The following is a 12,486-nucleotide window of genomic DNA, read 5'->3' as shown; positions in this document are numbered from 1 at the left end:
CTCCGCATTTTGATCACTAAATTTAAAATAAAATAATTTCTCCTACCTTGTCTAGTGATTTCATGAGTCTCTGGTTGCACTTTCATCTTCTGACTGTGCATCCAATCTTTCTTTCCTTTTTTCAGCCTGTATGCTTCCTCTCCTCCAGACCTCATTCCCTCCCCCAACTTTTTCTTCCTCTCTCCCTGTCCTTTCTTTCTTTTTTCTCTTTTTTCTGTTTCCCTTCTGTCTCCCTGCCTGCCCCCTTTCTTTCTCCCTACCCTCCACAAAGCTACTGCTGCCACCATCGGGGGAAACAGGCCCCAAAGCCTCCGCTGCGGCTGCCCCAAGCTCTCTCTGCTTCCCACCGGGTCAACCAGCAATCCCCCGATGTCAATTCTGCCTTCGGAGAGGAAGTTCCGCCCAGCCAGGTAGCGATTGGCTGGCCCGAACTTCCTCTCAGACTGCAGCCTTAGGGCGGGTGCACAGCCGGGGCGGACCGCCCCCCCCCCCTTGATACGACACTGAAGACATGGCAGCGGCTCTTCTCACGAATCCCTACCTGCGTCGGAAGTCCGATGCAGTCGGGGATCTTGAGAGGAGCCGCCGCTGCATTTTTCAACTTTAAAATACAGGCCGCTGCCACTTCCTCTCACCTCCGCCCGCCCTAGAGTGAGCGACAGGAGAAAGCGTATGAGCGATGCCACTGAAAATAGTGAGCGATCGCTCATGCGCTCACCTTAGAGGGAACACTGCGTGAACTGTAAATGTGCTTTGGCCTTCTACTTGGAACGCCCCAAACCATACAGAACTGCTCCTCAACTTTTTGTCTCCTTCGATCCAAATAAGTTGGGACATCTAATTTCTAAACGCACCTTCTCCAACTGGATGGCGGCTTGTATCTCTTTCTGCTATACCCAGGATGGATTACCCCTTCACAGTAAAGTCCCAGCCCATAAAGTCATGGCAATGGCAGCTGCAGTAGCTTTCCTCAGATCTACACCTATTGAGGAAATTTGCAAGGCTGCTACTTGGTCCTCGGTTCAGACCTTCACTTCTCACTACTGTCTGGATACTTTCTCCAGACGGAATGGACAGTTTGGCCAAACAGTGTTACAAAATTTATTCTCCTAAATTGCCAACACTCCCACCATCCCATTTTGGTTAGCTTGGAGGTCACCCACATGTGAGAATAGCCTGCCTGCTTGTCCTGGGATAAAGCACAGTTACTTACAGTAACAGGTGTTATCCAGGGACAGCAGACAGCTATTCTCACAACCCACCCACCTCCCCTGGTTGGCTTCTCTGCTAGCTATTTGAACTGAGGAGACACTCCCTATGCTGGGCGGGAAGGCACTCGCGCATGCGCGGTGCGGGCGACTCGAAACTTCGAGTTTCTTCAAGCAAGTCTGCTTGTGAGGTGTCCGCATCCGGGCTCCGTAGATGACGTCACCCATATGTGAGAATAGCTGCCTGCTGTCCCTGGATAACACCTGTTACAGTAAGTAACTGTGCTTTACCATCCCTTTTTCTAATAATTCCTAGCATTTTGTTTACTTTCTTGGCCGCAGCCATACATTGGGTGGAAGATTTCAACGTATTGTCTACGATGACACCCAGATCTTTTTCTTGAACGCTGATCCCCAAGGTGGACCCTAGCGTCCGGTAACTATAATTTGGATTATTTTTCCTAATTTGTATCACTTTGCATTTGTCCACATTAAATTTCATCTTCCATTTGGACGCCCAGTCTTCCAATTTCCTAAGGTCTTCCTGCAGTTTTTCACAGTCCGCATGCGTTTTAACAACTCAGATGACACTAAACTGTTCAGTCTCTTCACTTGTAGTTTCAATTTCCACATCATTTATAAATAAGCTAAATAGCACCAGTCCCAGTACAGATTCCTGCGGCACACCACTATTTATTCTCCTCCATTGAGAAAAATGGCCATTTAAATCTACCCTTTGTTTTCTTTCCAATAAGCAATTCTTAATCCACAATTGAACATTGCCTCCTATCCCGTGACTCTTTAATTTTCTCAGGAGCTTTTTATGAGGAACTTTGTCAAAAGCCTTCTGGAAATCTATATACACTACATCAACCAGCTCACCTTTATCCACATGTTTATTCACTCCTTCAAAAAAGTCCAGCAAGTTGGTTGAACCCATGCTGACTCTGTTTAATTAAATCATGTTTATCTACATGTACCACAATTTTATTTTTTATAATTATTTCTACTATTTTGTTTGGCAATAAGGTCTGTAATTCCCTGGATCTTCCTGGAGCACTTTTTAAAAATCGGCATAACTTTGACCATCCTCCAATCTAGAGACGATTTTAGCAACAAGTTACAGGTCACTAACAACAGATCAGCAATTTTGTGTTTGAGTTCTTTCAGAAACCTGGGATGTATTCTATCCAGTCCAGGTGATTTATCACTCTTTAACTTGTTGATTTGACTTAGTACGTTTTCCAGATTCACCAAGATTTCTTTCAATTCCTCTGCTTCATCACCCTTGAAAAACATTTTCTGGTTCAGGTAGATTTCTTACATTTTCTGTAAAGACAGAACCAAAAAATTCATTCAGTCTCTCCACTATGACCTTGTCCTCCCTGAGTGCACCTTTTTCTCCTTGATTATCCAACAGTCCCATGGATTCCCTCACAGGTTTTCTGCTTTTGATGTACCTAAAAACAAAATTGTTACTATGAGTTTTTGCTTCTTTGGCAAGTTGTTCTTCATATTCCTGTTTAGCGTTCTTTATCAATGCTTTGCATCTAACTTGCCAGCGCTTGTCATTTCTTATTTTTTCATTGGGATTTCTTTTCCATTCTTTAAAGGATGTTTTGACTGTGATAACCTCTTTCACTTCACCTTTTAACCACTCTGGCTCTCATTTTCTCTCCTTTCCAACTTTTTTAAAATGTGGAATACATCTGTTCTGGGCTTTCACGATGGTATTTTTAAACAATATCCACACCTGGTTTACACTTCTGACCTTTGTCACAAACCCTTTTAGCTATTTTTAACCATTTTCCTCATTGATAAAGGTGAATATTGGAGTAATTTAAATATCTGTTATGGTGAGCTTAGAGTAACTTCATACTGTGTGGTATTCAGCCTATGCCTGCTAGGTCTGTCCACAGAGCAGTGCACAGCTCAAGAGCAGACACTCCACATTAAGCTCAATTTAAACCCCAAATTGAGCATTTTGATGACTTTCCTTCTTTGACCCCTAGAGGGAGCGGGAGAGCAGAGTTGCAGGTTTCCCAACCCCCACACAGCTCTAGTTTAGTTCCCAGCAGTCACCTGCAGGCTGGAAGCAGAAACGGCCAAAAAACCTTTTCACCTGAGGGTTTGGAGCGTGGCTGCAGGCTATTACACCAGAGAGCTGAACAGTTAGAGAGGGAGAAGGAAAAGGAGCAGCAAGAGGAAAGGCAGAGAGACTCAGGGTTGAGAGCTCTGAATGGCAGTGAGCAGCTGGAAGGTATGGAGCTGACTGAGGCTGGTTTGGAGTCACCCAACTTCATGCCTCAAGATTTCCAGGATATGGAGCTGGAGCCATATGCTGAGACACGGAATGGAGTCCTGCCAATGGAGGTTTGCTGGACTGAAGGCAAGTAATTCAGATTGTCTAAATGCTTTACTTGAACACTGCTTAACTAAGCTGATTAAATGTTTTTGTGCTAACCCTGAAGAAGGTGTGGTGCTTGAAGGCACCTCTAAGAACTGTAAAAGACTTGTTTTGAGATTTTGTGGGGTTTTTCCTTTTTTCTCCTGGGTAGGGGAACGGCTGTTACCAGTCCCAGGCAGTGGGGAATGCTTCGCATTTTCTGTGGTGGGATTGAGGGCCTATGATTGGTGAATTGCGACCACGCAGAGCATACTCCTTGGCCAGCAAGTCAACTGCTGGGGCCTAGTGTTGTAGCACTAGCACAGGCTGAGGATATCAGCCCAAAAGACTGACTTTTTTGAATGTTTGAAAGTTTGCACTATTAATCGGCTGGAGAGCCAGCAGCAGCTTTGGAAAAGCTTGAATTATGTGTTTTTGAACTTTATTTGACTGACATTAACCCAGAGACTGTTTAGCAGTGTATTTTGTTTGTTTTGGGACTATATTTTATATCTGGAACATCCTGACAAGATTGTGTTTTTTTTTCAATATTTTTTTTTCAATATGAAACTGATTGAACTTGAAACAAGCAAGCTGCTTTGAATATTTTGTTTTGAAGAATAAACCCAATTATTGCTTGATACAATACCTACCTGGTGTGGTGGTGTTCACTTCTTCTAACCTTTTTTTATCTTCCTTGTGCTGCCCGCAGCGGCTCACAAGAGTTTTCTCTTGCCACTGGTGCCCTAGGACCCATTGCCCTGAGGCTGCCGGTGACAACTGATAGACAAAATGAGCTTTACAAGTTTAAAGTTTCCATCTCATGGGATGTGTATGCTTGAGGAGTCTTTTTCAAAGGTGGGTTAGGTGGATTTGCAATTAAGCATACAATTTTGGAAATTCAAAAGTATGTGTGTATTTTACCTTGGAGAAATCATGTGCACTAAAGAGCAGATGTACATATATCCTCTATAATAAAACCCTAAGCGCGCATGCGCACTTACAATGCCGTGATCCCTGACTTCGTGATGCGTGCTTCTGTGTCAGACATGCACAGTAGAAGGAGTCAGCAGTGGTACGCTGGCTCCTTCTATTGCGCATGCGGAGGCACCTTAACCACGGAGGCGGCGGCCACAGCGGTGACTCCCCCCCTCCCACCTTCACTCCGTCTAACACAGGTCCTCCAGGTCTGGCCGGTTCCCTTACTGAAGTTATTCTAAAGTCATTTGCCGCTGCCACAGCTCCTCTCATGAGCTGCACCTGCGTCAGAAGCCTCCCTGACGTCACGTCAGAGAGAAGGCTTCCGACACAGGTGCAGCTCGTGAGAAGAGCCGTGGTGGCGGCTTGAGGAAGAGAAATGCTGCTACCCTGCTGCACAGGGAAGGGGGTGGAATGCTGCTGCACAGGGAAGTTGGGGGGGGGGAATGCTGCTGCTACTGCTGCACAGGGAAGTGGGGGGAATGCTGCTCCTGCACAGGGAAGGGGGAAAATACTGCTGCACAGGGAAGAGGGAAATGCTGCTGCTGCACAAGGAAGTGTGGGGGGGAGAGGGAAAGGGGGCCAGGGAGCAATCTCGGTTTGCTTGGGGGGGAGACAGAAGGGGGCCATGGAGAGAGACAGAAAGACAGGCAGGTAGCGCACGAGAACAAAAGACAGACACACAGAAAGACAGTGGGCAGGGAGAGAGACAGAAAGAAATACAGACAGACAGGGGGCCAGACAGACAGACCAAGGGGGCCAGGGAGAGAGAGACAGAAAGAAAGACAGACAGACAGCGGGAGAGAGAGAGATAGAAAGAAAGAGACAGGGCCAGGGAGAGAGAGACAGAAAGAAAGACAGACAGACAGCGGGAGAGAGAGAGATAGAAAGAAAGAGACAGGGGCAGGGAGAGACACAGAAAGAAAGAAAGACAGATAGACATATATTCTAGCACCCGTTAATGTAACGGGCTTAAAAAAACTAATAAATAATATCTTTCCTGGAATAATTTTCAAGTAATGAGAAGTGTGAGATTTTTGTAATGCATATGAAAATGTAAATTTTGTTTGATTTTATTTCAGCCTTAAACCTCTTGATGTTCAGTTCATGAAGGCCATACACAACAAAGTAAATGTTGTCCCTGTAATTGCTAAAGCTGATACTCTGATGCTGAAAGAACGTGAAAGGTTAAAGAGAAGGGTAATATTTATTTGTTTGTAAATAATATATAAATGAAACAAGACAAATTCTTAAGTATAATAGACAGTGTCTCTCAAACCTTTTTAGCTCTGGCACACTAAACAGAGCAAATGTTTTTGTGGCACATTATAATTAAAATTATAAAATTGCAAAACCAGCAAAAAATTGCCTCCCCCTTTTACTAAACCACAATTGCGGATATTAACGGAGGGAGCCATGCTGCACCCTATGCTCATAGGAACTCTTAAGTGTCGGGAGCAGCGCAGAACATTCAGTGCGGCTCCATGCGCTAATAACTGCTATCGTGGTTTAGTAAAAGGGGGGGGTAAATTTGAGAGTTATTTATTTAAAGTTCTTTAAGCTATCGGCCTCTTTTACAAAGCTGCGCTGCGCTAACGGCCCCGCAGCCCATAGAGATTTAAAGGACTTCGGGGCTGTTGCCGCATGGCAGCCGCTAATGCGGCTTCGTAAAAGAGGCCGTATGTATAGGTAATTGTAACAACAGTGAAACTAAAGTAGATAAAATAGAATTACTAATCAATTCGATAAATGTTCTTGTTTTTGAGTGCAAATTAACTGAAAATGCAGCTCAATAGTCGACAAACAAACATGCATTTCATCAGCTACATTTGCAGTTCTCTTTTTAAAAATAATTTCTGTCAGAGCTGAAAATCCAAATTTACAAAGATAAGATCCAAACGGTAAGAAAGCCTTGATTGCTTTGTTGCTCAAGTTAGGATAACTACTGCATAAAAACCAGAAATAAAATTACTTGACGTTAGTTTTCAAGGACTAATCACTTAAAAGAATGATATTTGTCTGGGCGGTTGCATTCTTACACACACATGCGCTCATAACATTGACAGAAAGTTGCATACGCAATGTACATGTCATCTATTCTAGTGTATACTTATGAAAATAATTTTTAAAATAAAATAAAATTCTGGAATCTCTCGTGGCACACCTGGAATCTCTTTGGAGCACACAGTTTAAGAGACACTCTAATATAGCATTGTATACTATCATATCAATCACTATCATAGGGGCCAATGTAATAAACATACGTAGAAACAGAAAAAATAAAGGCAAATTAAAGACCATTCAGACCTGTCCATAGCATCTACTATTCCAGGGTGCCAACACTTTTTGGGCTTGTGAGCTACTTTTAAAATGACCAAGTCAAAATGATCTACCAACAATAAAATAAAATAATAAACACAAAGCACACTGAAAGGCAGAGAAAATGTTAATTATCATTCATATTCCGGGTTTTGTTTCAAAGAGGTCAAGGCAGATGACTCTATACAATGTCACCTCAGTAACAACCATAGACAAATATACCCCCTCCCTTTTTACTAAACCGCGATAGCAGTTTTTAGCGCAGGTAGCTGCGCTGAATGCCCCACGCTGCTCTCAATGCTCATAGGCTCCCTGCGCTAAAAAACGCTATTGCGGTTTAGTAAAAGGGAGCCATAGTGCAAAATATAGACAGCAGATATAAATTCTCAAAACGGACACATTTTGATCACTAAATTGAAAATAAAATCATTTTCCAGTATGCTTCCTCTACTCTAGACTTCATTCTCTCTCCAAACTTTTTCTTTCTTTCTCCCTGTCCCCTTCTTTCTTTCAGTCTCCCTGCCTCCCTTTCTTTCTTTCTTTCTCTCTCTCTCTCCATGCCCCCTTTCTTTCTGTCTCCCTGTTCCCCCTTTCTTTCTGTTTCCCTTCTTTCTTTGTCTCCCTGCCCCCCCCTTTTTTCTGTCTCCCAGCCCTCCCCCTTTCTTTCTTTCTTTCTCCCTGCCCTCCCCCAAGCCACTAGGTTTGCCGCCGCCATCGGGGAACAGGCCCCCAAGCTACTGCTGCCCCAAGCTCTCCCTGCAGAAGCATCTCACACTGACCAGCATTCCACTCCCCGATGTCAATTCTGACATCGGAGAGGAAGTTCCAGGCCAGCCAGGCATCGATTGGCTGGCCCAGAACTTCCTCTCCGACATCAGAGTTGACGTCGGGGAGGAATCCTGGTTGGTCCGATGCTTCTGCAGTGAGAGCTTGGGGTGGCAGTGGGGGACATCGGGGAGAAGAAGGCTGATCAGCCCGGTAGATCGGGATGGCAACACGAGTCGATCACAGAACCCGGGATGGGCTCCGAGATCGACTCGCGTTGCCTTCCCGATCTACCGGTCGATCGCAATCGACGTATTGGGCACCTCTTTACTATTCCTTCCTGTCTTTTAGCCTGGGATATAGAATCTCTTTCTTGAATTCAAATAAAGACTTAATTTCCACCACCTCCACCAGGGGGCCATTTCACACATTCAGCACCTTTTATGTGAAGAAACATTTCCTTAGGTTACTCCTGAAAATTTCCATTTTGACCTTCATCCTGTCCCCCTTATTTTAGAGCTGCTTTTTAGGTGAGTGACTTGCATTTATGATGTTCTTCTTAGACTGTAATAAAAAATAAATGCCAAATCGCTGCACAAAGATATCAAACTTTTAACTCTCACTCGTCATTCCTGAAATGCACTTCCCCTTGGGGTTCCTCATGCTTCAACACCCTGTGGCACCTATGGTACTGGCTTCACAGCCCTTAGTACCGGAGCAATGTCCTACCGTATGCAGGGAAACCACATGGTGCAAAGCTGGCCGTGTGATCATAAGGAATGTGGTCTCAATGCCTGCTTTTTTTCTCTCCTCAGTACTGATACAGCTTACTTAACATCAGATTCTGCTCAGTACCGATCCTTCCCTGCTTTGTGTTATTTCCTACATTAAGGCTCAGTACAGATGCTACATTCTACCTTGGTACCATTGCTATTCCTGGAACTTCAGTCGATCGACCGGTACTGGTGCTTCCACTGTCTCCCTCGGTACCAGCCTAACCTCAGCATATGATTCTCAGCCTTCATACAGGTTCTTCCATAGCTCATCAATCCATGTTGATTTCAACAACTCGTAAGGCACTTTCAGGCCCAGATTCTGTAAACTGCGTCCCGATTGTAGGCATCTGTAGGCTAATAATAATAATAATAATAACAGTTTATATACCGCAGGACCATGAAGTTCTATGTGGTTTACAATGGTTAAAAATACTACAAATTGAGTGGAAATGACATGTTAATACTAGTGAATCGCGGCTCTAGGGATCAGTTAAGTGAGAAAGAGTGTACAAATCAGCTGCCTAAGTACTTCAGGAACAAATAGAGGCGCAATGCTCCTTAGAGTTAGATGTACAGACGGGCCTTGTCAGGTGACGGTAGTTCATGCTTAGAACGCTTAGTCACGTTGTGCAGCGAGGGCATCCTATACAGAATCCGGGCCTCAGAGTCTTAGTCTAGACCATCAAGCACTCCGAATATAATCTTGTCCCGAACTTGACAAGTCACAATGGCTACATCAGTCTTTGCTGGTTAAATCCACTCTTTGAAAGTCCTTCAGTTCCAGAGACTATGCCACTATACCAGGGGTCTCAAAGTCCCTCCTTGAGGGCCGCAATCCAGTCGGGTTTTCAGGATTTCCCCAGTGAATATGCATGAGATCTATATGCATGCACTACTTTCAATGCATATTCATTGGGGAAATCCTGAAAACCCGACTGGATTGTGGCCCTCAAGGAGGGACTTTGAGATCCCTGCACTATACCATCAGAATGTGACAGCCATCCTATAGATAAGTTTAGACACCGTCTTTACTAAACCTCTGTGAAACAACAGAATTCTCATTTCAGGGGAGTGGAGCAGTAGCCCAGTGGTTAGTGCAATGGGCTTTGATCCTGGCAAACTGGGTTCAAATCCCAGTGTAGCTCCTTGTAATATTGGGCAAGTTGCTTAATCCTTTCCATCTATATGTCCTTTTATCTTGAACAGCTCATATAGAAGTTGGCTGATTTCTTTATTTATTTTTTTTTATTATTACAACATAGTGGAATTATTATTATTTTTTTATTATTATTATTACAGCATAGTGGAATTACCTTTTCCTTAGACCACTATTTTCAGTGGGGAGAAAAACCTAAAATTTAAAGAGAGATATATTTTAGGAAAGTATCAAAAAAGGCTTTTATACGTCTAAACTCCCGGCCTTATTTTTCTGAACTAGAATCCCCAACGCCACAGTCATGTACAGAAACTCCCATCTCACATGGTCAAAGGCCTTTTCCACATCAAAACTAACATGGAGGGAGTCCAAGTGCCCCCTTTGACTCTGTTCCAAGGAGTTTTAACAGTTTTCTCATGTTTTTGACTCATGAGCGCCCTCTAACAAACCCCACCTGGGCTTCATGTACCAAACTAGGAAAAAGAATCATCAATCTATTAGCCAAGATTTTAGCCAGCAATTTAATTTCTGTGTTTAACAATGAGATGGGTCTATAGGACCCTGTCAAGAGGGGGTCCCTCTCTGGTTTGGGCAGCACCAGTATGCGTGCCACATTTAGATGTTTTGGCAGTACTTCAGCTTGCACCATCACATTAAACACTTTCACCAACTGGTCCACTATAGACTCCCCATCTCTACCCATAGTCTATCTATAACTGTAGTCCATCTGCATCTATGGCCCAACAGTAAACCTCCTCAGCCGTAATGGTTTTATTCAATTTATTTCTATTCTGTCTTGTTATTTTAGGTATATTCAAAGAATTCAAGTAAGCACTGCTCTGCAGCCCCTCCTCAGATGGCTTAGCATACAAACCACTATAGTATTGGTAGAACTCCTGACAAATGTCCTCACTCACTGTGATCTTCTCTCCTCTCTCCTTTCACAGACCAAGTATCCTCTTTCTACCCTCCCTACCTGCCACAGCTGCACAAGAAGCTTCCCACCCTTATTTCCATATTTAAAGAGTTAATATTTATAGAAGACCTACTTGCATCCAACAAGGCTGCTTTATGTCCAGCTTCCTGCGTCATCCCATATATCTGCCTAGTTCTCTACATCTCTTTTTCCAAGTGCAAAATTTCTTTGTCCCATGCTTTTTTATATAACTGGCATAACTTATTATCTCTCCTTGCAGGACAGCCTTTGCTGCATTTCCAATGTACCCTTCCTGCACAGTATTGCCCCCCCCCCTCTGTTTCTTAGCAACAGCTGCTGCCACACACACTCTCACTCACCAGTGCATCAATTTTGTATGTTCCTCATCATCCAAGTAAGTTTCTTGCAACATAGCTTTATCCACCTTGTGGCGTTGCAGATGCTGCAAACTTTTTGAGTGCTTAATGGGCGAATTGATACCCCCCACATTCCAAGTAGCAACTTTCATGTCAGACTATTTATTATACACCACTACTTCCTATTGTGCATACCTCCCCATGTATGGGGCAGCCATCCCAGCCTCCAGCTGCCCCCACCTCCCTGAGTCTTAGCTAAATCATCCCTGGGACCACCCATCACAACCCTGGCTTCATTGTCTCCATGTTTCCCCCATGCTCCTCAACCACAATCCTCCTATGCTCCACAACCACAGTCCCACCCATTACCCATCTTCATACAAACCCCTCCCTCCCTCCCTCCCACACTTACCCAAGGCCAGATTAATAGATAGGCCCAGTAGGCACGTGCCTAGGGCCCGAAATAGTCAGGGGGGCCCATTGAAGGGCAACTTACCATGCTAATTATTTTTCAGATGGCAACGGGTCCCCACCCGGCATCGACGACGACAACACCGCCCCCCCCCCCCCCCCCCGGCATCAATAGACGGCAATGCAGCCTCCCTCCGGCATCAACAGCAACGTGGCCGGCTCAGATCCAAGAAAGTCCCACGATGAATGCATCTGCCGGTCCATCCCCCTCCGACGTCACTTACTACTTCTGGCAGACGCAGTCATCGTGGGATCTTACTGGAACTGAGCCGGCCACGTTGCTGTTGAAAGCCAGGTGAAGGCTACGTTGCCATTCGTCGATGCCGGGGGAGAGGGCTGGTGGTGTTGTCTTCGATGCTGGATGGGGGCCCGTTGCCATGGAGGGGGGGCGTTACATTGTGGAAAGGATGGTGGAGGGCGAGAAAGGGAGCAGATGCTGATGGAATTGGTGTGCAGGGAAAGAGGGAAGGATACTGGATGGAAAGAAAGGGGGCAGATGCTGATGGAATTGGTGTGCAGGAAAAGGGGGAAGGATACTGGATGGAATTGGGTTGGAGGGAAAGAAAGGGGGCAGATGCTGATGAAATTGGTGTGCAGGGAAAAGGGGAAGGATACTGGATGGAATTGGGTTGGAGGGAAAGAAAGGGGGCAGATGCTGATGAAATTGGTGTGCAGGGAAAAGGGGAAGGATACTGGATGGAATTGGGTTGGAGGGAAAGAAAGGGGATTGATGCTGATGGAAGTGGGGAGAAGGGAGAGGAGAGAGTGAAATGCCAGACCATGGGGGTGTGAGAGAGGATTGCTCCAGGTATCGGAGAGATCGTAATTGAAACGTACTTGATAGGTACGGGACATAAGGAAGCCTCGAAACTAGTCTAACACCTCTTCCCTGATACCAATTGCATCTAAACATTGTAGCAGTTTTCCATGGTCCACTAAGTCAAAGGCAGAGCTCATATCAAATTGCATGATTAAGGCCCTTACTGAAAAAGAGACGCAGATTATCTAAGATAGCCACAATTACTGTCTCAGTACAGAACAAAGGTCTAAAACCAGATTGAGTTTTATGTAAGAGAGAGAACTGATAAAGATATTCCATCAATTGGGTATGTACCAATCCTTCCATGATTTTTA

The 12,486-nt window shown here is 44.7% G+C and overlaps 1 protein-coding gene across 1 annotated transcript in view; it reads left to right on the top strand.

Annotated features, from left to right (window-relative positions):
- SEPTIN2 (septin 2) overlaps positions 1–12,486 on the top strand; it is a 493,452-nt gene that overhangs the window by 338,766 nt on the left and 142,200 nt on the right. The window contains exon 6 of the mRNA XM_033957764.1: positions 5,655–5,772. Coding sequence (XP_033813655.1) covers positions 5,655–5,772 — 118 coding nt within the window. The remainder of the gene's footprint in view (positions 1–5,654; positions 5,773–12,486) is intronic.

This window comes from Geotrypetes seraphini, chromosome 9 (assembly GCF_902459505.1).
Source record: "Geotrypetes seraphini chromosome 9, aGeoSer1.1, whole genome shotgun sequence".
Taxonomy (NCBI): domain Eukaryota; kingdom Metazoa; phylum Chordata; class Amphibia; order Gymnophiona; family Dermophiidae; genus Geotrypetes; species Geotrypetes seraphini.
This window is presented reverse-complemented; position numbering and strand designations above follow the sequence as displayed.